The following is a 27,930-nucleotide window of genomic DNA, read 5'->3' on the forward strand; positions in this document are numbered from 1 at the left end:
GACTCTCAACCACTGCGCCACCAGGGAAGCCCATGAGTATTGTTTTTAAAAGATGGATTTTAAAAGGTATTTCAAGTTTTAAAAAGGTGGGGGAGGAGGTCACAGAATGAATTAATGCCCAAGTCTCGCTGAAGATATGCAGGCCAAAAAAAAGTAGTATTTTCATGGCAAATCAATCTATTTTTGCATGTCTTGTAGAATTTAAAAAAAATTATGAAAGTTACAGCCTTTACTACATATATATACAAGTTCATGAAATCTAATGCTCTACTATACTATTATTTCATAAGGCTAAGGATAACCGTAAAGCGTAATTATAAAAAAGAGCAGTAACAAATAGCATTTATGTAAACTTTCCAAATCATTACTTAAATTAATTAATCTACCACACTACATTAAGACATAGGGTGGTGATGTTATCACCCCATTTCACGAAGTGGAGCAGAGATATTCTGGGACATGTCCAAGGTCAATGGCGAAGCAGAGGCAGTGCACACAACCCTGGCAGTTCTAAATCATGGTGCTTTTGGACTCTTTGGTCTCAGCTAGCACTGAAAAGAGATGACTCCACCGAAAAACAAGGTTTATAGCCAGTAAACTGTCAAGTTAATATATGTAATATTTTAGTGGGAAGATTTAAAATTGCAAGGTGCTGATAAGCTGAAAAGCAAATTAACGGGGGAGAATGGTAATACAGGATTACATAACACTTAAATAAAATTTTTGGTTTGCATCCACACATTGAAATTTTTTAACTGTTGACTTATGTTTAAAACTATTTAACCTTATTAGTCTAGTAAAATATCCTGCTTTTATGATAAAGCTGCATTAACTTAAAAATTATAATTTATCCAGAAAAAATAAACTAATATTTTCATAATTCTGTCCCCTTTTGTAGATAGAGATTTTCTACCACTTACTGTTTTAAGGAATGAAGCTTATTAATTTTTAGTGGTTGATCAACTACTTCATCAATCTAAACTATACATTTCTACCAGAAAAACTTTCCTTAAAATATCAATATGATTTCACTAGGTTACAGTTCTGCTCAAAAGCCTTCAATGGCCTCCCAATGGCCACAGGGTAAGCCTGTCACACTCCACAGAGTTCATCGTAGATTTTTACAGTCATGGCCTTCAATGAATCACACCTCCCGGAATTCCCAGCTGGTGTAGTTGTCTAGGACGCTGATATGCTGTTTGGTCATGTGACTTGCTTTGGCCAATGGGGAACGAGCAGGTATAACTCCCACGGGGCTTGTACTCTTGGGACAGCCAGCTATGCCTGAGAGAGGAAGTGAGCTCAGCCCCAGTCCACTGCAACTGCAGAGTCCCAGGTGTACAGACAACTGCACTGCCTTTACAGGACGACTGAAAATAACGAACTATTGTCTTAACGCGGCAATAGCTAACAGATGCTGCATCCAAATGCATTCATAGTAGGACCTTATTCTACCTTATGTTTTACTGTTCCCTCACAGCTTCTCACCCATGCTAGCGTGGACCCCCGGTCTCGGCTTGGATACTGTCTTTTCTGCCTGAAGCACTAGTAAGCAGCGTCTGCCTACTGAAACCTAACGTCTGTCAGCTGGCTCAGCTCCTACATAGCCTCCTGCCTGCTCCATACCCCACCGGCCTCCTGCTCAAACTCCTATGACGCTGCTCGGCCTGTGCTCTTCATCAGCTGTGCTGCTGCGCTGGGCTACAATCTAACTGTTGACTGCACATCTGGCATCCTCGACTATACTACAGATTCTTACCAACGACTTTACACATTTTATTGAAGTTTCTCAATGGCTTCAGCCAAAAACAGATGGCCTGTAGAAATCCTGGAACACCTTATGAAATGCAGAATAGGCCCCAGGAGGTGTTAAAGTGGTAGAGGCTGCTGGGGAGAAGCCCTGTTAGCAGGAGGCTAAGCTGTGGGCTCTTCACTGCATCACCTTGTAAAACTCCGCCTCAGAGAGGCAGCTCATGCTAGAAAGAAAAAAAATCACTGCAGGTCAGAGTGATTTCCTTCCCGGGGATGGATAAAGCAATGACTTTGTGGTCTTGTGACTAGGTAATCATCAGGAGAGAGTCAGCTTCCAAAACAAGGCTCCAGTTCTTTGAAGGAGGGAGGGGGCACCCATAGGAGTCACTGGTACTGCTAGAGGGAGAGGGAGGGAAATCCCAGGCCTGCTGCATATCCTGGCACTGAACACGTCTGGCCAAGAGCACAGAGATCCAGAAGGAAGTCAATAAGCAGTTTACTTTTGCAGTGACTGAAACGATAGTTCATCTGTAATACAAAGTCCCGAGTCTCGCCAGCACCTCCCCTTTCCTGGAGCAGGCTCACACTGAGGGTGTGGGGGCGCAGGTTTATTTTCAAAACATCATCAGGGAGCAGCCAAAGGTGGGGTATCGTGAAAGAGAGAAAGAAGAGGGGGAAAAAAGACACAAAGCTTGGTCTGAAGCCTTCTTCAAATCTCAAACCGGTGGAAACTAAATTTTCTGCTTATGTTACGTGCTGGTCTTAGTGAACCAGGGTAGATGGTAAAACTGGGATCTGAATATTTTGGGGGTGACACTTGCTACATACGGAGAATTGTTCTGACCATGTTAGAATTTGGTGATTGTTAGCATCTTGAGTTTTCAAGGTGATCACTGATAAGGGACTTCCCTGACAGTCCAGTGGTTGAGACTTCACCTTCCAATGCAGGGGGTGTGGGTTCGATCCCTGGTTGGGGAGCTAAGATCCCACATGCCTCAGGGCCAGAAAACCAAAACATAAAACTGATGCAATACAGTAACAAATTCAATAAAGACTTTAAAAAAAATGGTCCACATCAAGGTGATCACTGGTAACGTTCCTCTTTTGGGAGGGGAATGCATGTGTAGATGCACACTGGCCTCCTCAGATGAAATCTGCTCAAACCAGTAAACTCTGGTTCACAGAGAGACAAAAGCCAATGTCTGGGGCTTCCCTGGTGGCACAGTGGTTGACAGTCCGCCTGCCGGTGCAGGGGACACGGGTTAGTGCCCCGGTCTAGGAGGATCCCACATGCCGCGGAGCGGCTGGGCCCGTGAGCCATGGCGCGTCCAGAGCCTGTGCTCCGCAACGGGAGAGGCCACAACAGTGAGAGGCCCGCAAACTGCAAAAAAAAAAAAAAAAAAAAAAAAAAAAGCCAATGCCTGAGTTCATTTTAAATTAAGCACTCATTTTGAAATGAGAATCTAAGTTCAACCTTTAATTTAGACGTCTTACCATTCAGGCTAAAACATTTTATTTCTCATATTACTATCAAAAGTGATACACCCAAAGACAAGAAATTCTTCTACATAAATAAAAAGGAGAATAATTCCTATGCTTCAGGATCTTAAAATTTTAAGTACACTTTTTATAAATGTTATTAGTTTACAAAGAATTTGGTGTAAAAAGTAGAAAATATGTTTATGTCAATGATATAAAAGATTAAGCAGTGCCAAAAAGCAAAATCTGATATATAAGATATGTCACTTTTGGTAGCCTATTATTCAACCTACTCATTTCAGGTATACTAATATCCTATCACTGCAAAGTTCTACAGATTAATTGTAAACAGTTTCTACCAATTTAAAGATATTTTAAAAATTCAGTAGCAAGCATTTAAAAATAATTAAGTAAAATATTTAATGAATGGCTTTCATATGCACTCTAATATTTATAAATTTAGAAAACAGACTTACCATTAACAGCTTTTTCGTAATTTTTTCCTAGGTTTATTAAATTTCGTAGCCCAGGATTGAACTGTTCCATAACATTCTGAAAAACAAACAAACAAAAAAACCAAATTAATAAAATAAGCAAACGGCAGACCAAATAATCTTTAGATGGTGTCACTGCATAGCCTAGGATCCCCACATGTGCCTGATGGTACCGTCCACAAAGTCATGATCTGAAAGTAGTGAAGAGCACTTCCATCCTAACTGATGGAGTGGTGAGGTGCATGTGACCCTGGCAGTTCCCTGCCTGCCCAGGAGCTGCCTAGAATTTACTGTAAATGAAGCAGGTAGCAGACATTCCATCTCTATAAAGTACACCCTGTGGGGACCATGAGTCCAGAAGCTGATGCTCCCTTTTGGGTTTAGGTAAGTTAATGGCTGTCATGATAGTGCTAAGAAACAGGGGCACATGATAGGAACTTAATTATATGGGCAGTGTTTTGGCTATCAGTAGAACAGGAATTTCCAAGAGATGTTGTTTTTGCTCTGCCTAATTACTGGGGAAGGGATGGGGGTGGGTGCTGCTGACGGCCCTAAGACATAGGCCAGCCTAGAACTTTCTTTCTAGGTGGTCACTGGCATTTTTTTCCTAGCCATCAGTTCATTCATTATTCATGGAGTGTGCGGTAGGTCCTGTGCTCACAGCAGTGGAGGGGGAGACGTGGTTTCCCATTATGGACTTCATGATGCTCTATCTCCGCAGATGTCATGGTTTTCATTTTTAAAAGTGTCATTTCTGTATCACTAGAAGGTCATAAACATAGAGAGAAGTGCTATGACAAGTATAAAACAGGCAACTATTTAGAACATTGGCCTAAATTTAAAATGCTACCCTAAATCTGAAGTACAGACAAGAAATCATTCCTATGGGTCTCTGGCTTCTTGACCCAGAACACATGGTGACGTATATCTGTCACACCTACAAACCATAAGGTTTACAATATGAATCATTCCAGATAGACCAGCCAAATCCCTTTACCCCCCTCCCAAAATGTGTACCTTGTTTGTAGAGGACCAAGCAACAAAAAGAATAAAAAAACCATACAACATCCAAAGGGGCAGATACTTGACACATTATTCTTCAGGATAAAAAGTCCTCCATTACGAGTTAGTACAGAAAGACTATAATAACTTTATCAGACAGTATAAAGGTTTATCATGAAAAAGAACCCCTGCCCCAACCCTTCCCTACCCCTGGCCTTACACCCACATAACAGCTTGCTTGCAAGTGCTCTTTTGTATTTGCTGCCATAGTTTTGATGAATATTCTTGACTTTTCAATTTTGGACAATAACTACTGGATTTCTGCTACGGTAGACAACCCTACTCTTCCTTTCCCAGTCTTTCCTATATAATTAAATAACAGTTTCCTGGTAAATCAACAGTCAAGGTTTATTATGACTTTGTAAATACTGGTCACTACAATGCAAGGAATGTACAAGAATTATGCTTCCTTTCTTGATATACTCTTTTTGTTTCTCCTGGGATTAATAATTGTCTCATTCCCACCCCCGCCTTAGATTTTTCTATGTATCTACCTTAAATGTTTCCACATGCTCCATGGGATCTCACAGGAGCCTATCACTGTTTTTCAAATGTACAAAGCTGTCAGCTAATCTTCCATCCATTTTTTCCCCCAGAACTTCCTCCAAGGACTCTCCGTCCTCTTACTCAGTCTGGCCTGACCGTTCCTGCCACACTGTTGCCCTTGCATGTCCCTTTCTGGTCCCCTGTGTGACGGTCTCATTAGCTGGATTCCACACCTTCCTCCTTCATTTATTGCTATCTGCTGGAGATCATTCTCCAAGAGTGACCTAAAAAATGACGCAGGAGGTAAATTTGAGTCCCCACATGTCTGAAATTATCTTTACTTTGACATTTAACTGGTATTTCGCTGGGCTGTGTATTACCGGTTGAAAGTGATTTTCCCTTAGGATTTTAAAGATATTGCTCCAGTCTTCAATATCCAGTTTTGCTATTGAGAAGTCAGCTATTATTTGTACATGACTTTTTTTTTTTTTTGGTGGGGGGCAGGTGGTGGGAGGGAGCTTATTTCTGGAACCCTTCTCTTTATCCCTGTGCTCTGAAACTACCCAATGGGCTGTCTCAGTGTGGGTACTTTTTTCATTTATTTTACTGGGCACTCAACAGACCCTACCCATAGAGAAAATTATGTCCTTCAGGTCTGAAAAGTGTTCCTGTTTTGATTCTTGCCTCTTCATTCTCTGGAACTCTGAGGAGGATTTTATATGACCTGGATTTATTCTCTAATCATCTTACCCCTTTTCTCTGATTTTCCACTTTTTGTTCTATCTCTGACAGATGTCCTCAACTGTACGTTCTAACTCCTCTTATGTTTTTCAAACTTTTGATATCATATTTTTAATTTGGGCTTTTTCAGGTTTTTTTGGTTGTTCCTTTTTAAAAGCATCCTGTTGTTTTATGGATGCAGTATCATCTCTTATCTGAATAAACTGTAATTTTGGGGATATTTTCTGCCAGTTCCCCATATTGTCTGGTTATTTCTTCTCATTGTTTGGTATCCAACTGTCTTTTGTGTTGGAGGCTTTCCCCAAATGTCTGGTGATCCTTGACTGTCAGTTTGTATTTAGGAGTAAAGCCCTAAAATGTTGGCTGGAAGTGTGTGTGTGTGCATACAGGGTGGCTACTGACCAGTAGGCTTCATTCAGAGTGACTGGACAGCAAGTCAGCTGTAAAGAAACTGGCCAAGTGACGGTAACCAGGGGCCACTGGGTCTCTCCAGAGAAGTTTCTAATTTCCTATCACTGGGCGGGGGAAGGGGCAATCAGCAGGTGGTCAGCTTTCCCAGGTCTGGAAGGGGGTTGGGAATCCCACAGGTTTCCTGTGCTGATTTTTCCTGAATTCCAGTACCTCAGCTGGTGTTTCAAAGTCCACAGTGCCTCTGATTCAACACATCCTGAGAGTGAATCTCCAGGCTGCCACGCCAAGGGAGCAGCTGTAATAGTGGTGGCTGGGGCAGGAAAGGGGACCTGGCAGTTTAACCACCTGTGTAACTCCTATCCTAGCCCTCTCTCTCCTAGTACCAGCTCTCACTGGTACTCCTCTCCGCAGTTTCTTTCAGTTCTCTTAAGGCAGTTACCACACCTCCGTCCATTTCTAACAACCCAAATTTCTTTAGGCCTTTTGTCAACTGATATTTCCTTTTTCAGATCTCTACACTATGGATTTACAGGCATTTTCTTTAAGTTCCTTTGCCATCATTTTAATGTATTCTCAAAAGGAAGAGAAGAAAAAGACTTGAGGTCAATAGGCCACGCTTAACTGGAAGTCCACTCAGCTTGTTTTCCTGGAGCCAGTCAGCTGTTTGAGCCTCATTCACAACCAGTAGCCATGAAGCTCCAGAGCCGATGCTGACCCCTCACCAGTCCCTCTGCAAGATGGTCAGCCCCAGTACCTGATCACGGGGACCTGTCGCCACAGCTGCTATTTCTATCGTCTTTCCTCAAGTTCTTTGTTTTGTTTTTAAGCTTTTAATTTTGAAATAGTTTAAGAGTCACAAGAAGTTATAAAAACTGTACAAAGAGTTCCCATGTATGCTTCCTCCAATGGTAACTTATATGGCCATAGTACATCATCAAAACCAGGAAACCAACATTGGTACAACACTATTAAACTATAGACCTTATCTGGATTTACCAGTTTTCATGTCTCTAATCTGCGGGGTGTGTGCCTTGTTTCTATGAAATTTTATCACACGTATAGATTTGTATAAGTCACCATCACCACAGTTATTATACAGAACTGTTCCATTAGCACAAAGATCTCCCTGATGCCACCCCTTTACAGCCACACCCTCCTCACCAATCCTAAGCCCTGGCAACCGCTGATCTCAGTCACAATAGTTTTGTCATTGTGAGGATGTAATATAAGTGGATCACAGTATGTGACCTTTTGAGATTTACTTTTTCACTCAGCACAATGCCCTTAAGAACCATCCCAGTTGCTGGGCGTATCAAGTTTGTTCCCTTTCTTTGCTATCAGTGGTCCAGAGAATGAATGTATCACAGTTTATCCATTTAATTGTTGACCATTTGGGTTGTTTCCAGTTTTTGGCAATTACAAATAAACCTGATATGGACAATCATGTACAGGTTTTTGTGTGACCATGAGTGTTCACATCTCTAGAATAAACACCTGGTAGGTCAACTGCTGCGTCACATGGTAGGTGTACGTTTAACTTCATAAGAAACTGCCAAACTGGTTTCCAGAGTTGGCTGTACTATTTTACATTCTCATCGGCAATGTATGAGATTTCAGTAATTTTTAAAATCTAATAACTTTATTAGAAAATGGTTGTTTTCTAATAAAAAAAACCTATTTTTCAAATACCTCATCTACAATCCTTAAAATAATCTTACAACACCAAGTCTGGATGGTAAGAATATAAGTTCTAATAAAAAGATAAAACTATTTTTAAAACATCACTTAAAATTCTTAAAATAATCTCACGTGGCTGAGTCTAGATGGTACTATGTATAAGGAAATCAATACAGAGCAAGCTCCGTCCTCTAGCAGATAAGCAGTTACAAAAAGAAGCTAAGATCCGTGTTTTTTCTTAAGATTATTCTTTGTTCAGTATATTCAAATAATGGGAAAGTATAATTTGATTTCTTGATATAATTCTTGAAATGTTTACATATAACTCCTATCTTAAAATTTCAAAAACAATGAAATAATGAGAACTTCCAAAGTTAATACCAAGCATAAACCACTATCCAAATGATTCAACAGGAAAATAGTTCAACTAAGACATGAGACTACAATCAGCTTCAGAGAAAATATAAGAATTTTTAAGCTTGTAAGTTCAACATACACTTCAATTCTTTATTTTAGGTTTAGCTACAGAAATGTTTCCCCTGGAAATTCTGCCCTCTCTGAACAGTGGAAAATCCATTTCTACACTGGCTGTTGGCCATTAATCTAGTTATTTTAGCTGAAGTACATGTACTTTTAAACCCAGGAACAAAAAAGCAGTGCGCTGTCATATTCCACAATCCATAAAATTTTTACAGTGGATGTCCTTGTGAATTGGATGGGTTCTACATTTTGGAGGGAGGGCAGCAGTTGGGTCAAAGGTCATGCTGTGTCAAGGCTTGTCAAGACCTGAATTGTTTATAGAGCCTCAAACTTAGAGAGAATCACCAGCAGTAATGAACAAATCCATTTTAAGTTTGGCACTAGGAATAAAAGGTTTAAGATTCCAAGTACAAAAACAAAATAAATTATAAAAGGCATTATCGGGCCAAGAAGCACTATTTTGTTACCATCTATAACAAAAGCTTAGTATGTATCCCAACAGTTACTGCTTGGCAAAGAGGATAATGTGGCAAATCAGTTTGAACCAGAATGAATTTCATCTTCATTCAGGGAAGAATATGGACCATCTAGGCTAAAATAAGATGACTGGCAACATCACTGTTGTACCTGTGCTGTGTCTCATAATGAAGAGGGTTGGTCCTATCACAAGAGCTCCGCAGCACTGGAGAATCAGTGCTTAGGTATTTCCAAAACTGCTGAGAAACAGGCCACTCGGACCCTACAGGCACTTTCCACCAGATTTCTAGCTGGTCCATTTATCTCATACATTTCCTCTGCCTCCTGTACCGTTACAGATCATAATTTTTAAACGAATTATACAACCTTACGATGGTTTTTAACTTTCTCACCATTTAGCTTTTTCTTTCATTATTGAAAAATTATTACCTTTACCAGTATGAAACTATAGACTATGAAGCATAAATACAATTATGACTAGGTAAACTGAGCTGATTTTAAATTTCTAAGAATTAGTTTCTCTTTCCATTTCTTTTTCCAGTTCTCTACAAGACCAAGGACAACTTATTTGAGATTTCAGTGCTTAATCTTCTCAGTTGACAAGTGTGGGTTATATTTACACTGGAATAAACTTTAAAAGTGATTTAAGAATCTCTAATACGGGGCTTCCCTGGTGGCGCAGTGGTGGAGAGTCTGCCTGCCGATGCAGGGGACACGGGATCGTGCCCCGGTCCGGGAAGACCCCACATGCCGCGGATCGGCTGGGCCGGTGAGCCATGGCCACTGAGCCTGCGCGTCCGGAGCCTGTGCTCCGCAACGGGAGAGGCCACAACAGTGAGAGGCCCGCCTACCGCAAAAGAAAAAAAAAAAAAAAAAAAAAGAATCTCTAATACAGTTTTTTTATAACTTGATTCAGGTACTGTATGTCTGAAAATTTCGATATTTTATTCTAAATAATCTCATACGAATTAATCTAGCAATTTCACAAATGCTTAAACTAATCAAGGCACATTTTAATTTCGTGTGACAAGAATACCTGTTCATAAGGGCTAACTGAGAATACTTCTAGATAGAAGTCATTTGTAAAAAATCTCGCTTCCTCTTGCATGTGTTGTCGGAAGCTGCTGTTCCTAGACTAACGTCACCAGTATGTAATTATGTCCCCTGCCTTTAGGGAAAGTACTGATGAGTAAATTTGGCAAAAATGCAGATGCCTGTGGGCTAACTGATGGTCAGAAGAGCCATGTTTTTCATACCCATCTTGAATGGGGAGCAGAAGCCAAGCAAAGGAAAGTTAGACAACTAAGATGTTTTTTGTTTGAAATATTGAGTTAGAGCAAAAATACTCATATTTGAAGATATAAGTACACAAAAATGCTTCCCGTCAGTCAAATGTGAACAATGTTTTGGCCCCCTCAGTCTGTATGATCTATCTAGGCTACCAGTTAGCAACTTGTATTACGTATCAATTTGTATCATTTATAATTTGTAACATGCCACCCTAGTAGCAATGAACCTGAGGGGTGGGGGAATATTGCATAAAAAATACTTTGGCCTTGAGTCCTCGGGCAAATCACATCCCTCCTTGCTGAGCCTCAGTCTCCTCCTCTATATGGGAAAACCTCTAATTTCCACCTCATGAGGGGTATGAGAATTCACTGAAATAATAACTAATATTTATGGAGCACCTATTGTGTGTTCTTCAAGGCACCTGACACTCAGTGCACTGAATCAACTGTAGTAATTAACGTTGCAAGACAGAAGATAGAAAATATTAGTCAACTCTTCAGATGGATGAGCATTGCTATTTACACAGAAGTCTCCAGGCTCTACCGCTTCCTTTCTGTAACATGAAAACAAATGATCCGGGCTCTCCTGCCTCAAAGCATCACATCAGGATGAGAGAGACCGTGAACACAAAATCCTCCAGAAGTCTGCAGTACAAAGGAAACTGGAGGTGTAATTATTATCTGCTTTATTCAGTTCAAAACTCTTTACTCCTTTTTTCCTTTAGCAATACATTTTGACACTCTGCAGCCTATGTTTCAGGCTCTATGCCTAGCACTTCACATGGATTTGCTCATTAGATCCTAACAAGGCGATGGTTATCCTCCCCATTTTACAGATGAGACAAGAAGCTCTGAGATGTTAAATGTAAAAACCTCACCGAAGGTCCCACAGGCAGTGAGAGGCAGGGTCAGGCCCGGGCACTAACCTTTGCGCTCACCACTGAGGCCTCCTGACAAGTTCCTTGAGAATTGTGCAATAAAGTGAGATGAAAACGCTTCTATGACAGAGAGCACTATTTTAGGGTGAGAAATTATGGGAGCCTCTACAATATTTTCTTTTTCTTTTTGGATGCCTTCTTGTAATCTTACTCCTGATTTTAGATGAATATAATTAATCTTCCAATAGCATCACAATATGGACCAATTCTACATGGGTAAGTATTTCTGATCTTCTTCTTTTCTTTCCCTTAAAAAAAGGAGGAAGTGGGGGAGAAAAAGAAGATTCTCCAACTACCTGCAGTCCTCCCAAGAATTCATAATGGTTAACACTGTCATATTAATTTCCTTTGCTGAAAAGAAATCAAAACGTTACAGAACGACACTGCAAAACCACAGGTGTTTCCGCCACCCTATCCAAGTCTCATATCCCTTTTTTTCTCCCCAGAGAACCACTAATTAAGACTGTAAACTTTCTAACTCATACTTATACACATATATTTAGTCAGGATTGATAAATAATTTTGCTTTGTACATTTAATAAAATAAACAGTATCATGTAATACATTTTACTTTTACATCCTTTTTTAAATTCAGTGTTATGCTTCTGAGACCTGTCTACCTTGATATGTATTAACCGGCTTTATTCCGATTTAACTTCTGTATGGTATCCCTTTGTGATGGCTAATTTTATGTGTCTGCTACAGTACCAGGTCAACTGAAAGTACTAATTTCGGTGCGGCCAGGTAGGAATTTTGTCGATGTGGCTAACTACCAGTAGACTTTAAGAGATTACCCTCAGAAATCTGAGTGGGCTTCCTTCAGTCGGCTGAAAGGCTCTAAGAATGAAACTGAGGTTCCCTGAGGAAAAAGACCTTCCGCTCGTAGACTCCGGGCTGCTGGGCTGCCCCACAATTTCACACCTTCCAGGCCGCACAGCAGCGTGAGCCGGTTTCTGGACTTCCTCTACCGAGCGACATTTAGGCGACTTCCAGGTTTTTGCTAACACCAACTGTGTGGCAAGAAGCTGTCGATGTCTCCTTGTGCACATGGGCGAGAATTCCCCTTGAAACACAACTGCTGGGGCACAGGGTACATGAAGATTTTTCGGGTTTGTTAGCTACTGCCGAATACTTTCTCCGAAGTGGCTGCTGCAATCTGTGCTCCTACAACTGCTGCGCTATTTTACCACAATCACCAACACTTGGTTTTATACTTCTTTTGCCCAATGGGTGAAAAACAGTACTTTTTTTTTTTAAGTACCATAAACCGTTTCCCTTGTCAGCATTAAAAAAAAAGGACACAGGACTGGAACTATCTAAGCAGGGGAAGAGAAACAATGAAAGGTGGTTTTTATCCTCAGCTCTCAAGTCTATCATGGAGTAAAGTCATTAGTGACTTTTGTCCTTTTCACCACAGGGTAAGAAGAGGCACCAAAAGCATGGATCACGCCTGAAATCAAGCCAGTCTGGGCTGTGGCCTCCCCTCCCTACCCCCATCTCTGTGCTCCAGGCCAATGGCCCCTGGGCTGTGCTCGGAACAGGCCAAACCAATTCCACTGCAGGGATCCTGTACCTGCTCTCCTTCTGCCTGGAGGCTCTTCTCCTGGATACCCGCCCACCTGGGTCTCAGAGACAGCTTCCTCCCCCCTCCCCCCACCCCCCAGCTGTTTCTTGCTTCTCTTTCATCAAAAGGCTTGTCACTACCTTACAGGATATTACCTGTTTACTCTGTCTCCTTAGTAGAAACTAAGGAAATTAAGTAAATTAAGGCCAAGGACCACTGCACCTCCAGCACCAAGAACAGTACCTGGACTATGTAACGCCCAAGGTGTACTCGCAGCAGTTTTTGAATTCTTTTAAAATTACATAAGAGATGTATGTGCTCGTGGACGAATCAGCCGCATCATGTGCCTTCAGCTCATCTGGACACACAGACACAATGAGCCGGTGGGCTGATTAGCCACAGCAAGGATTGGTGGAGTGAGGTAATGCTCTGCTCACAGCTTCATTAGCTCAAAGTACCAGCTCCAACAGAGGCTCCTAGAAGCTGCAAGATTCTGCCCTCTTACCTACTAAGTCATAACAGGCTTACAAAATCTCCAAGTGCCACATCTTTCCTTGTGCACTTTGCTTCCCAACCCTATGTTTTCCCAAGCTGACATTTAAATTACTTTTTAAGTATTAGGCGATAACACAGTCCTTAAAAAAATACATTGCTGGAAACAACCCAAATGTCCATTAACTGGTGAATAGATGAAAAAACTATAATTTTATAGTTTATAAGTTACACCTCAATAAAGCTATTAAAAAAAAAACACTGGGCTTCCCTGGTGGCGCAGTGGTTGAGGATCTGCCTGCTAATGCAGGGGACACGGGTTCAAGCCCTGGTCTGGGAGGATCTCACATGCCGCGGAGCAACTAGGCCCGTGAGCCACAACTACTGAGCCTGCGTGTCTGGAGCCTGTGCTCCACAACAAGAGAGGCCGTGATAGTGAGAGGCCCGCGCACCATGATGAAGAGTGGCCCCTGCTTGCCACAACTAGAGAAAGCCCTCGCACAGAAACGAAGACCCAACACAGCAAAAATAAATAAATAAAAATTAATAAACTCCTACCCCCAACTTCTTTAAAAAACAAACAAACAACAGCAACAACAAAAACCCTACTCTTCTTGACATCCCAGGCTGCTAAGGATTCAGGCTCTAAATCCTCAATGCTGAGAAATGCCACAAAGCTGTGGTTTCTAACTAGCCTGCCCACAGAAGATCCAGATGTGCTGAGGTGCAGGCCATCCACTGTCCTCTGTGAACACTGCTCCAGGACCAGAGAGAACAATGCTCCTGGTCTGCAGAGCATGTATGCCCATGTAGCTGTTAGCAGCAACTTCCACTGCTCAATCAGTTAGATCCATTAGTAGAAAAAGATAACCCAGCTATTTTGAGACCAAACTCCTGCTTGGCAGTTATCTTTCCAGCTATGATTGGGGAAGGAGTTTGGCAAATGTTTCTCCAGGCAAAAAATCATTACCGTGTCCCTCTAGAAGGACAGTTTCATAGGAAATCTTCAGCCCACAGAGGGAACTCCACTCCATGAAACTTTCACTATGACTTAAACACTGTTTTGCCTTCCTTCTTCCTTTCCTTTCTTTATTCATAACCAGGCTTTGGTTTGTAGATAATTATTTCTGCAAAAGTGGTCCTTCATTCAGAGGGCAAAGGGCATGCCAGAAATGAAGCCACAAGGCACCAAGGGTTCCATGGCTCCCCCCCAGAAACATGACCTCTGCACCAGAAGCCACTGGGCTAGTGGTCAGTAAAGAATAGGGCTACCCCTTTGGGCTTAGCCTCTCCTAGAACATTCTGAGAGAGTTCTGAGAGCATCTGGTAGATCCCAAGCTCCTTAAGAACCAACCAAGTGATGAGAACCAGTGTGATCAGAACCAGAAAGGTACGTCTTGCTGCCCTTAAGATCCGTTACTAGAAGCAATTACATCTCCGGGACCTTTTATTTCATTGTTTAAAGAAACAGATTTCTGTGACAAAACTCCATCTTCCCTACTCATTTAGGCAGCAAGAACTGCTCTGAAGCCAAAGCACAATTAAGCAAAACAAAAAGGTCCCAACATACTGCTGTGAGAAAGAAGTGTGTTCTATAACTGTTCAGACGTTTTGGAAGAAGTTATCAAGCATGTCAAGAAAATGAGGTCCCAGAGCTACCCCACCCAGTAAACTAGTGTACTAATTTTCAATTGTTATTTTTAAAGAAAATTGTGGAGGGAGAACCATGTTATAGGTAATCGGTGTTCATGACCACCTGATAACATAACTTGGGGGAAAAAAATGGCCTGAACCTTATTCAACACTTTCAATGAAAGAAAGTTTCATTTTACTTTAAACACTAGACAAAAGTTTTGCATGTGTCTATGAGGGGAATCATTTGAAACCACGTTTCCTTGTAGTTTTTTTTTAATTTATTTTTGGCTGCATTAGGCCTTCGTTGCTGCGCACGGGCTTTCTTTAGTTGGGGCGAGCAGGGGGTTAATCTTCGCTGTGGTGCGCAGGCTTCTCACTGCGGTGGCTTCCCTTGTGAAGCACGAGCTCTAGGCGCGTGGGCTTCAGTAGTTGTGGCACACGGGCTTAGCTGCTCTGCAGCATGTGGGATCTTCCCAGACTGGGGCTCAAACCCGTGTCCCCTGCATTGGCTGGCGGATTCTTAACCACTGCGCCAGCAGGAAAGCCCTTCCTTGTAGTTTTAAGTATAGATGATTACACTGGGTCCAAGGTCCAGCAGGTGCTATAACACCATATAGTTGCATGTATTTCCTGGCAGCACTAAAAACCCTTTCCAGGCTGAGAGTAGGCAATCCTAGCTTACTAACTGCCAATGCTATCAGACATGGTAGCAATGTCTGGCCCACACTAGCCTCCATCAGCAAGAGGATTTGGGGATCCTACCCCAGATTTCAAGCAACTTTTGGACCTTGAACTTCAGAGGAAGTAGTACCTGTGAGACTAAAGTAAAAAATCACTTCTTGAAATTCCAGCTATGATAATATTAGTATCCATTTTTGCTTGGTTCCTACAGGTCCATGTTCTTATTTGAAAGAATGGAAATAATCCTTCCTATAAGCCACAGTGCTAGGACAACTCTTACATAACTTTCTATCAGAATCTGGAAATTTGCTTCTTTCCTGGTACTTTCGTGTGTGTGTGTGTGTGTGTGTGTGTGTGTGTGTGTGTGTGAGAGAGAGAGAGAGAGAGAGAGAGAGAGAGAGAGAGAAGGAGAGAGAGGGAGAGGGAGAGGGAGGGAGAGAGAGAGATCATGGCAAGTATTAGAGAACACATACTTACGTATCACTCCACTAACTTGTAAAGTCCTCACGTTTGGGCCTTTGAAACAACTACGCATTTGTTCACTTTTTATTACACACATACAGTGAGCCTAACCTTATGTTGGATGTACAGAACCCATAGATGAATGAGGTAAGAGTTCCAGCCCTTGAAAATGCATGGTCGGGACTTCCCTGGCAGTCCAGTGGTTAAGACGTCGCCTTCCAGTGCAGGGGATGCAGGTCTGATCCCTGGTTGGGGAGCTAAGATCACACATGCCTCACAGCCAAAAAGCCAAAACACAAAACAGAAGCAATATTGTAACAAATGCAATAAAGACTTTAAAAATGGTACACATAAAAAAAATCTTTTTTAAAAAAAAAGAAAAGAAAATGCATGGTCTAAGGGAGACGGGTATGAAAAAATACCCAGGCAATCTAGACTGACATGGTGAAAATAAGAAATGCAAAATACCTTTAATGTAACTTGAAAATCATTTAGAAATATATAACTTTACCACAGATAGATGGCATGTATTAAGGAAACAGTAACTGATTAGTTACTGGGTTTAAAATAGCTGTTGACAGACATACACTTTGAAGGCTACAGGGCGCGCTAGACCATTTGGTTAAGTGTTCTTGCCTGCCTGGTTATTAATTTTAAAAGGTGTGTCATGGAATAAAAAGCAAGCAATGAATTTACAGGAAAGAATGTCTCATGTGCTCAGTTGCATTTGTTTAGAAAGTCCCCAAGTACTTAACGAGCAACAGGAACTTTACCAGATCAAAGTACAGTTGACTCTTGAACAATATGAGGCGTAGGGGTGCCCACGCTCCCCACAGTTTCAATCTGAGTATAGATGGCCCTCCGTATCCACAGATTCAATCAATGCGATGGTGCAGTACTGTAGTATTTACTATTGAGAAAAATCCAAGTATAAGCGAACCTGTACAAATTCAAACCTGTGTTGTTCAAGCGTCAGCGGTAAATTGCTGATTTCATATCGCAAGCGACATTCCTTTTTTTAGTTCACTAGTTCTTTCCAAACACCACTCTTACATAATATCTGGAATAATTCTAATGAACTGCCCTCAATAAGATCCTGTGAGACAGGTCATTCTGCTTTGTATTAAAATCCCAGCCCTTGGGACTTCCCTGGTGGTGCAGTGGACAAGACTCCATGCTCCCAACGCAGGGGGCCCGGGTTTGATCCCTGGTCAGGGAACTAGATCCTACATGCATGCTGCAACTAAGAGTTAGCATGCCACAACTAAGGAGCTGACAAGCCTCAACTAAGGAGTCCGCCTACCGCAGATAAGACCTGGCGCAACCAAAAAAAAAAAAAAAAAAAAATCCCAGCCCTTGCAATCTGAGAAATATTGTTCAAAAATCCAAAATAATGTAAAAATAGTTCAAGTTTGTTAAATACAGTTCTGATACCAGTAAGGGGAATCAAAACTTCCAAAACTTTTGTTGTTTTGTTTTCATCTACTTCTCTCATATAGCCAACTTTCCAAAGACTTCTTACAAACTGCCTAAGAAACTCTTCTTGACCTTAACCTGCTCATACATCACTCTTTTCCTCCTTTCTTCCAATACTGGGACAAAGCAAACAAAGTCCGAAGAATGGAACTGGTAAAGGCAGGACGCCTCTGGTACTGCTGGAGGCAGGGGGAAGGAGCAAGGACGCAGAATTTATGATCCGGGGCAGGCCAAGGTGGAGGGGAAAGGCTGGCATTGTTGTGCTGTCATAAACTATAAACTCGAGAAAAGCACAGGCTCTGTTTCTTCTCTAGGGTGGTTTCCAGTGGTGACCACAGTGCTTGGTACAGCCTGGGGCACAAGAAAAGCTGCAGAAGGAATGAATGTCGGTGGGAAGCTTAGTGCATCCCCAACAGATGCTCAGAACACGGTAGCTGTGATTGTTAGTGCCACCTCAGTCTCAGTGGCCACGGAGCAGGTGAGGATTTAGTTACAACTGTGAGATAAGCATACATCCGTACTTATTCAACAAATATTTCTGAGTTCTTACTGTGCCATCAGCACAATGAGGGATTTCAAAAAATCCTCAAGGAGTGTACAGTTCATCGACTGAGAGACACATTTGTGCCAATAATATTAATACTATTCTTTTACCCGCCTATGTGTCAGTTACTCTACTAGATGCTGAGGATAAGCAATAAACAAAACACATGAAAATCAATGCACGTAGGGTGGTATGGTCCAGCAAACACAAGCTACTACTGCTCGCAGCCAACACACTGTTCTAAGAGCTTTCGTTTATTATGGTTTTGTTTGTTTGTTTGTTTGTTTTTTGCGGTACATGGGCCTCTCACTGTTGTGGCCTCTCCCGTTGCGGAGCACAGGCTCCGGATGCGCAGGCCCAGCGGCCATGGCTCACGGGCCCAGCCGCTCCGTGGCATGTGGGATCCTCCCGGACCGGGGCACGAACCCGTGTCCCCTGCACTGGCAGGCAGACTCTCAACCACTGCGCCACCAGGGAAGCCCTATTATTATGTTTAATCTTCACAACAACCATGAGGTGGGTACTATCCTCACCCTTGTTCACAGACGTGAAAATTGAAGGCAAGGTCAAATGAAGGAATGTGGCATTATCAAGTACATACCAGAATCTGGGGTAACACAAAGGATGGACTGGTTTGCTGAAGAAGTTGTCTGTCTCAGGGGCACAACAGTTGGACTGAGTGTCATGTAAGGACAGTGTTTTGCATGTTTCAAGTGTTCACACACTTAGAAATATATTGTACCATCAGACATAGTTACGGCCGGCACCTCAATCTGCTCCAAGTGTAAGATGAAGCCCGTGAAAAAATACACCATTTGGTCAATTGAAACCATTAAAAAAATTTTTTTTAAATTGCAGCACTTAAATATAAGGAATTATCATTGCGATTTTCCTGATTCTCTTCTGTCACTTGAGTTTTTGCATCCAGAAATGGATTGGTCTGTTAGCTTAGGTCTCAGGCATCCGAATCCAAGAGGTGACCAGGGTTGTCTCTGGTCCTCCTCTCCCCTGCCTTCCCCCAGCCCCCCCAGACTGGAGCTTCTCTTCTCCTAACTCAGGAGGGGGCTGCTCCATACAGAAGGTCAAAGGGAAGCCCTTAGGGTGGCTGGTAGCTGGACTCATCATCTGAGATCTGTCCTGACCCACAACCCAGGGCTTTTTCATGTTTATTATAGGCAATATGTTCTTATCATCTGAACTTTTATCCCTTCTTACTTTGGCAGGTTGTTAATACCACTTTTGTACCTTTCCTGGTCCTTCTTACTGCTTTCGTACCGTTCAAGGATACAGCCACACCTCGAAGTGGATCAGCTGCTTGCAACATCAGGAATAAGACTTTGAAAAGCTAGTTGTAATAACTAGAATTTGGTTCTCAGTTTTGTTGAATTTTTCTTCTGTTGCACTCATAGTCTCAGGTTAGTAAAAGTTAAAAATGTACCCGCATAAGTAAAAATTAAGAGAAAATGGTAAGATTTTAAATTAGGTTTACCCTCAGAAGGTTAATTTGCAAAACAGAGGTAGAAAGTGGCACATTTTACCTTAGTTTTTAAAACTTTTTATCCATTAAAATGGAATAGATTTATCAATTTCTAGGGTTTTTTTTTTTTTAGCTTAAGTATTTTAAAAGTAACCTGCTCACATAAAATGTAAACACTCCAGAAGGTAGAGTGTAATTAAGAAGTAAAAGCCCCCTGCCCCCTGCCCTAGAGCTAACCACAGCCAGCCCTTAATATTTTTAGTGGACGAATTGCTACTGTTTAGGGACATTTAACCCCCAAATTACCATATAAATAAAACCAGTTTAAGCAACAAACCCAGAAGTATCTTCACCCACTGGCTGTTCTCTCTCAGAACACAGCTCTAGAAGGCCCTGAGCAATCCTTTACATCTCTGAGGGGTGCTTATTTATTTTGCTTCCTAGATTGGGAACACATTCTGGTAATATTTTTCATTTATTTTGGAACAAGAGAGAAACCAGTAACATTTCATCTCATTTCCACAACTCTTACCTTTAACCATAAAGATCTGAGTTACAACCAGAACACAGTCCTTAAAATAATGATAAACCAGAAAGACAGACTCAAGGTCTGGAAAACATAAAGAGAAGTATAAAATCAAGGCTGATGAAAGTAAGAACAGAAACATACAGGCCTCAGGGGCCACAGAGCTGTAATTACTCTGGACACATCTACAAGTACAAAGTTTATAGGGGAAATTATACCCAGTAGTGCTAGACATGAAATCTAGGGTGTTCTCCCAGCCAATGTCCACAAGCTATTCTATGTTATAGGTATACATGTTTTACTACTTTTTTTTTTAACCCTCTAAAGGTTATTAAAAAAAAAAAAAGGAAGCAGTTTTAAAAGACCTACTTAATTGGTTGAGGTTCAGGAAAGGTACATTCTCACACGATCAGATTACAGCATAAATTGGGGCATGTTTTCTGGAGGGCATTTTGCAATGTATCACAAATATGCTCTACAATGTTGACTACCCTTTGACCCACAACTCCTGCTGGGGATTTAGCTTAAGGAAAAGATACCAGATTTGTGCAAAGCTTTACCTGCAATGATGTTCAGTGCAGCACTTTAATAGCAAAGTATTGGCAATGACCTTATATCCAAGAAAAGGGGAGTGGATCAATAAATTCTGATGAAGAATGGATAGTCATCAAAGTGATGAAGCACACAATACTGACTGACATTGAAAGAGGTACTGAAAGATACTGGAAAGAGTGACATTAAGAGTTAACAGTGTGGGATTCTGGGTGACTTTTACTTTTGGTGTAAATATTCATAGAAATTTTGGAAATTCTCTGGTATCAGAGAAAAATATAGTTTTAAAGAGCCTCTGAGATTAAAACCAACACACACATGTAAATTAATACAACATGAATGACTGTGGGAAATGCTGAGAAGTATAATCTGGGGGACTTGTTCACAAGCATGTACAATCTATGTGGGGAGAAGACCCAAATTAAAAATAACAGGGACTTCCCTGGTGGTCCAGTGGCTGGGACTCCACGCTACCAATGCAGGGGGCCCAGGTTCGATCCCTGGTTGGGGAACTAGATCCCGCATGCATGGGGGATCTACTAACTACAGTGGAGTTAGATCTACTCTAACTACAACTACTACAATGATATGGATGAATCCAACAGACACATTGGGTGAAAGAAGGCAGACAAAATAAGCCAAACTAATTAGCGCTGCTAGAAGTCAGGAGAGTAGTTATCTTGGAGGGGATACAGTGACTGGCAGGGGCCATGAGAGGGACTGGGGGCTGATCATGGTCTACTTCTTGATCTGGGTGCTGGTTACACACGTGGGTTCAGTTTGTGACAATTCAGTGAGCTCTATACGCCTAAGCAAACCTTTCAGTGGGCATATTAAAGTTCAATAAAAAGTTTTAGAAATAAGAATGGATAAACAACAAGGTCCTACTGTATAGCACAGGGAACTATTAAACCAGAATGGAAAAGGGTTTTTAAAAGAATGTACATATATGTATAACTGAATCACTCTGCTGTAGAGCAGAAATTAACACAGCACTGTAAATCAAATATACTTCAATAAAAATTAAAAATAAGTTTTAGAAATAAAAATATATATATTTGCAAATGTTAACAGATAAGCTAAATGAGTATTTGTGCTGTATTTATAATGATTTTTACTTTTGAACTGCAGAATAAATACCTGTGTGGAATGTTGAGGGGAAAAAAATCCAACTGGTTGCAATTGCACAGACATTAGGTTTCCCCTGCAGGTCTGCCTGCAGCTCATTACGATAAAAGTGCAAGGCAAGAATTAATGCCTAATCCTGGAATAATGTCACAAGTGTAAACTCTAAAGCAACCTGAAACTTGGTGTCACAAGTCCAAGTGGCCCCAGCCTTCATTAAAAAGGACGTTGTTCTGTCTGCTTAGCAATGTTATTGTAGTTCTAAAACCTCTTTCCAATCAAGAAAAATGTTATGACAAGAAAGGACATTCAGTGTTTGGCTTTGTGTTTTCATTTTACCATACAAAAAGCTACAATACTGGGCTGTGCAGTTTCATATTTGATACCTGGCAACGCTTTCTGCTGCTACCTGGCACCTGATTCTTACAATCTCCTTTTTTAGTCATCATGGAGCCAAGAGCAAGTTGTCTGGTCTTCTGCAAGGCCCATTTTATCTTCAGCATACCTGAAGAAAGTAGTGTTACGGCGGGAACACATGAAGATATCAAGTAGCCTACACAGCAACAACAATAAACATAAACGTCAACTGAAAGCTTCAAAAGCTAGACCTATATGCCACAGTCCACACTGGAAGCCAACCAGGCAGGGACTTTCACTTACATGTCCCCACTTAAACCCAAGTCGAGAAAATAAACCACCCTTACACAAACAAAACCTAGCACATAGGCCTAGACTGCTCGCTTTACCCAGTGAAAGAACAAAAGTACCTCATTTTCTTATTTAAAGAAGGTTTGTTCAAAACATGTCAATGATGATGAGTTAACAATGACAGAAACTTCTGGGTGACATCTTAGATGACTGAAGTATGAAAATGTTATTTGGTTTGTGCATTTGTTGGCCACTACAAGCTAAATTTCTATACAGAAAAGGAGAGGGATGAAGGCTGGCAGGGGAACTGGCATGTGGGCACTGGTCTCTCACAGACTTTGGGCCTCACTTTCTCAATGGTAAACAAGATCCACGTCCACCTAGACGGCTGATGTACACTTAGAATGAAACAAAGTGTCAGGGGAGGGAGAGGGGAGACTGGCACAGGACAGGTGCTAACGAAATTAATTAAATGTTCATTTATTCAACAAATATGTACACCTACTAGGTGCCAGGAACTGTTCTAATTGCTCGGAACACAACCAAACAAAGCTTCTTTCCTTTGGGAGCTCACATTCTAGTTGGAGTAGGAATAAACATACATGATAAGTAAATATATATTACATGCTAAGGTCATAAGCACTGTGGGGGGGAGGTAAAGTAGGCTTAGGTGGGATTGGGAGATGGACAGCGTCATCTGGGATTTTAAAGCTGTTTCAGTGGGACTCTGAGAAGGTGGCATTTAAACAAAGACCTCTGCGTCCCCTTCCCCATCACTGCTGCTTCAGCAAGATTAATGTAGGGGTGACATCCCTGGATGACATCACATCCAGCCTTCCTCAACTTCCTAAGACCAACAGTTCTAACTTCTAGGAAGGTTGTGGTTACTTTTTTGCGTGTGTGTGGTTACTTTTAATTAAGGTTTTTTTTTAACTTTACTTCTTCCTTGTACCACTAAAGCATGTACTCATCAGAAAACCATGCAAAATCACAAGCAAGCTGCTGAGGGAAAATTATGGGCATAGTATAGGCTGAAGAGTGGGGAGGGAGAGGGATCTTTGGCTTAATTCTAATTAGCAACAGTGACACTACCTGACATTTTGGGACTTACTACCATGCCATTTGTTTGTGATGCCGTAAAATACACATCTTCCTGGGATTTAGCATGGCTCTCCAGTAATCATTTGTCTAAGTATACATTTTAGAAAACTCAGCAAATGTTTAAATAAATATGTAAAGATATTTGATACTGCATACAGAGGATCACACCACTTTATAATTCCCCCTTTTCTCTAGAATTTATTCCCGGGCTTCCCTGGTGGTGCAGTGGTTGAGAGTCCGCCTGCCGATGCAGGGGACACGGGTTCGTGCCCCGGTATGGGAAGATCCCACATGCCGCAGAGCGGCTGGGCCCGTGAGCCATGGCCGTTGAGCCTGCGCGTCCGGAGCCTGTGCTCCGCAACGGGAGAGGCCACAACAGTGAGAGGCCCACATGCCACAAAAAAAAAAAAAAAAAAAGAATTTATTCCTTTATTTCAAAGTTAGAGAAATTTCAGTATTAAAAAAAAATCTAAAACCCATACAAGTCATAAAATCTCATTTGCAGGTGGCTTTTGTAAACACACCTGGTTAGGTTGTGTTTCTATTAGTAAAACATTCTAGTTTGCCAGGTAACATAAAGGAGATCTCTTTTCTAGGTTCATCAACACTGCAGGGAGATTTTTACCATATTAAACCTAAATTGTTTTCAGCTTTCGTCTTTGTGGGGTGGGGTGGGGGACGGGAAGAACCCAAAGAGGAGGTGGTGAAAGGATGCTGGGCTTTCAATCAGAGCTGTGAACGTAAAATTTCACTGTGCATTTCCATCACAGTCAAAGCGTGAGCTAGCAGCATCCACTTCATAGATTACATATAAACTTGTTGTCTGGAGCTGTAAATTATTATCCCACCATCCCAACCTAAACATGACCCCTAAACATTAACGAGGATATGGTGATTAAAGTCAGTCAATAAACACCTGTGAGATTTTCGTATCTTTTAAGACACCTGGGAGTCGTAAGCAATAAGGTACTGGTCTCTAATCTTCAGTGTATTATAGCCTTTCAAAGTATGAAAATGATTTGCAATGCTTTATGTCTATAAATACACATAACCAAAACTATAAAATCCACACTTTTCCCCTCCTGCCTCAGTTCTCTGGGTAATGCGACATTGGCATTTGTGGCACTGGAATTCACTTGAGTACAGTCCCTCCACTAAGTCACCACTAAAAGTGAAAGTCAGCAAGAATTGGGAGAAAAAGCAGAGAAGAGTGACTTCAGGATTGCATGCCAGAGTTGGTATCTCAGGTTGGAAAGATATATGTGTCTGTGTTTTGGAGGCAGGAGGGGCGCAACTCCACTCAAATTTGCAATGATCTGCATTCCTCACAAATGTACAGTTTTACCGTCCCTAACTGGACAGTCATCAGAGTAGCCACTACTCCCAAGTCCAAGAGTAAAAATGTTATATTTACACACTTTGTCAACATGCCCCACTTCCTACCCCACCATCTTCAGGATCATTTAAATATTAAACAATCTCAACCCAAAGGTAGAACTTTAACATTCAAATTTCTGGGATTTCTAAAAGCTGCCCTCTATTAAGGAAACATAAATAAGGAACGGATTTTGGTCACATTTACTTACTGAGCCCCAAAATACCATGACAACTGTACCTATTGTATCTATCTATGCAGTATAAGCTACATATGACAGTATTTGTGCATCCAGATGAAGGGAACCAATCTTTTAAACTTCGAAGGATTATGAAACTATTTTCATGCTTTTATTCTTATCCAACAAAAGTCAGTAAACTCTGATTTCAGGAATTCACTCAGACCTTGCTAAACTAGAAACTAAATTTTAGGGTTAAAAAAACCTATAAAAATGACCCAACTGTGGGTCTTAAAAATGGCTACAAATGAATTTAGAGAACTTGAGTTCCATGAGCCTAAGCCGAATTAAAACAAAAGTTGTTTTGTATTCTATTAATATCAGATGATTAAACACATATCTTATTTCAACTGGAATTCATTTATAAGTACTTAAACTTACTAAACTGGCCACTAATCCTAAAACTATGTTCGTTTCTGGAAACATTCGCTCGTAATAAGTGAAAGTTAAGAGAATGACCATCGACGCATTTCTTGAGGTTAGGTCTATTTTATTCAAACCTCGGGCGTTCTTTGACTCCCATAACCTCACAAAATAATCGATGTCTAAAAAGCCAAGCTGAACTTAAAGCTGTGTGAGACAGGGTCTCAGAGGGAGCGCCCCCCGGAGGCCCCCGCGCCGAGCCCAGCTCACCTGGCGCTTGTTAATTACCTGGGAGTTCCCCCCCCCCTACATTCTCAGAGGAAACTCGAGCTTGGCTCTTTGCTCTCCGAGAGCTTAATCGCCGCAGCCACGCCGGCGCGGTCACCGACCCCAAGGAGAAGCTGGGGAAGAGGACGCGCCCCAGGGGCGACACAAGACGCCCCCGCCCCCAACTCTCCCCACAGACGTTTCCTTGTGAAATGTGTAATCTGTTGGGCGGCTCCAGCGCTGGGAGGGGAGAGGAGGGGGAGGGGAGAAGGGGAGAGGATGGGGGAGGGAAGGACATTCCCTCGTAAAGTCCCCTCCTCACCCCGAAAGTGAAAAATCCCGACCGTCTCCCCCGGTGAGAACTGCCGGCCGCCGGCGGGGCCTCCCCCCTTCCCGGCCTCGAACCCCAGCGCCCCCACTGTCCCCAGGACTCCCGCCCTCGAACCCCGAACCCCGGCACTCCCAGGGTCCTGGGCCGCCCCGGGCCAGCTTACCCGGTAGGTGCTCTCCGTGAGCCGGTTCACCTCCTCCGGCCCCCGCGACATGGCTGCAGCCGCCGGGCTGGCGAGCGCGGGAGAACGCGGCCGGGCCTCGTGGCCGCCCGACCCTGGGCGGAGGGAGCGCTGGGGCGCGGCTGAGGGGCCCTCGAGGGTCAGCCGCCTCCACAGCCGTCGGCCGGGGAGTGCAGGCGCGCGCCTCCGCGTCCGAAACGTCAAAACTTGCAGCGCTACCGCCAACGCCGCGGCCGCCCTGGAGGAGCTGAGGAGGAGCAGCCCAACGCTGCTGGAGCGAGCAGGGCTGGCCAGGCGGCCCCACCTGAGGCGGGCGGGGGGGGCGGGGCGGCCGCGAGGCGGGGCGGCCCGGGTGGGCGGGGCTACCCCACCTGAGGCGGCAGGGGCAGTGGGAAGGAGGCGGGCCGAGCGGGCGGCCCGTGGTGGGCGGGTCAGTGAGGCCCGTGTGGGCGGGGCAGAAGCGCGCTGGGCCAAATGAGCCGAGCAACCCTTCTTGAGGCGGTGGGTGGGCGGTGTGTAGCGGCCCCATGTGGGCGGGCGAAGGTGAGCTGGGTCAAGTGGGCGGAGCGTCCCCACCTGAGGCGCATTGGCCCGCTGGGGCGCCGGGGCCCGGACCCCGCGAGGCTGCTCTGCTTGGAGTCCACACCGAATTCCGTCAGGCCTCTCTGGTCCTAGAGCCCTGTAGTGCCCCTCTCAGTGGTGGCGACGAATGCCCTGACACCCGCGCTCTCCGCGGGTGCTACCCCCAGCTGCCTTTTGGGGACTCGGGAAGAGGGTCCCACGTCCGCCAGTTGTATTGATTTCCCTGCTTGACCCCTTCCTGCGCACCCGTGTCCCTGACCTCAGAGATCTGCGGGACCCCAGGACATAGGCTCTCATAGGTGGAGGAAAGGGGCTGCCACTTGCAGCCCTTTTTGGAAGCTCCTGATACATGAAAAAATTAATAAATGCCACGATCTGGTTACAGAAATAGCAGTACGTTTTTAAACTTTGCTCTAAGAAGGACCTTTAATTCGATGTAATGCGATGTAACCGTGCTATTCACAAGATCGTGCTATTCACAAGATAGAGATTTAGAAGACCCTGTTGAGTGCAGGTGTTGTGGATTAACTCCCCGTTCTGTCTCCATCCCAGCCCCAGCCCAGACCCTGAGGATCCAGAAAAGGCTTCTCCAAGCGGGAAATACGGCTTCGTATCTGAGACACTCACCCAACAAGGGCAGGAGACCTTATGCTGGATTTTTAAAACTTCTATCTGGGTGCAATTTCATCTTTTATGGGCTGTTGGGTCATGAGGCTTCTAAACTTCTCCTGTTATAAAATTCACTGGGAAATGTACACAAAGAAAGCACTGTGTGACCTAGGTGGGAACACCAGAGCATGAGATGCAGCTGGACTTAGAATCAACAACTTGGACTCTGGGACAATGTTATCAGGTTTTGCAAGCTATAAAGCATATCATGCTTGGGAACCAAAAGGTTATGTGTCCTTGGGTGTTGGGGGAAATAACACAACAGCCCTAGGTTTCAGGCAGTGGAAGCAGCTGCCTCTTTCCTAACAGATTTCTAGCATTTGACTCATAAGACTTGCCAGGTGGGTTTTATTTG

General features: G+C 42.9%; 1 protein-coding gene across 1 annotated transcript in view; it reads right to left on the reverse strand.

Moving 5' to 3' along the window:
* Positions 1-26,357, reverse strand: part of BAIAP2L1 (BAR/IMD domain containing adaptor protein 2 like 1) — an 85,695-nt gene extending 59,338 nt beyond the window's left edge. The window contains exons 1-3 of the mRNA XM_060079190.1: positions 26,135-26,357; positions 25,856-26,052; positions 3,708-3,783 (exon numbers count right to left, since the gene is read on the reverse strand). Coding sequence (XP_059935173.1) covers positions 3,708-3,783; positions 25,856-26,052; positions 26,135-26,357 — 496 coding nt within the window. The remainder of the gene's footprint in view (positions 1-3,707; positions 3,784-25,855; positions 26,053-26,134) is intronic.
* Between the last annotated feature and the right edge of the window lie 1,573 nt (positions 26,358-27,930).

The sequence above is a fragment of the Mesoplodon densirostris genome, chromosome 16, assembly GCF_025265405.1.
Source record: "Mesoplodon densirostris isolate mMesDen1 chromosome 16, mMesDen1 primary haplotype, whole genome shotgun sequence".
Classification (NCBI taxonomy): domain Eukaryota; kingdom Metazoa; phylum Chordata; class Mammalia; order Artiodactyla; family Ziphiidae; genus Mesoplodon; species Mesoplodon densirostris.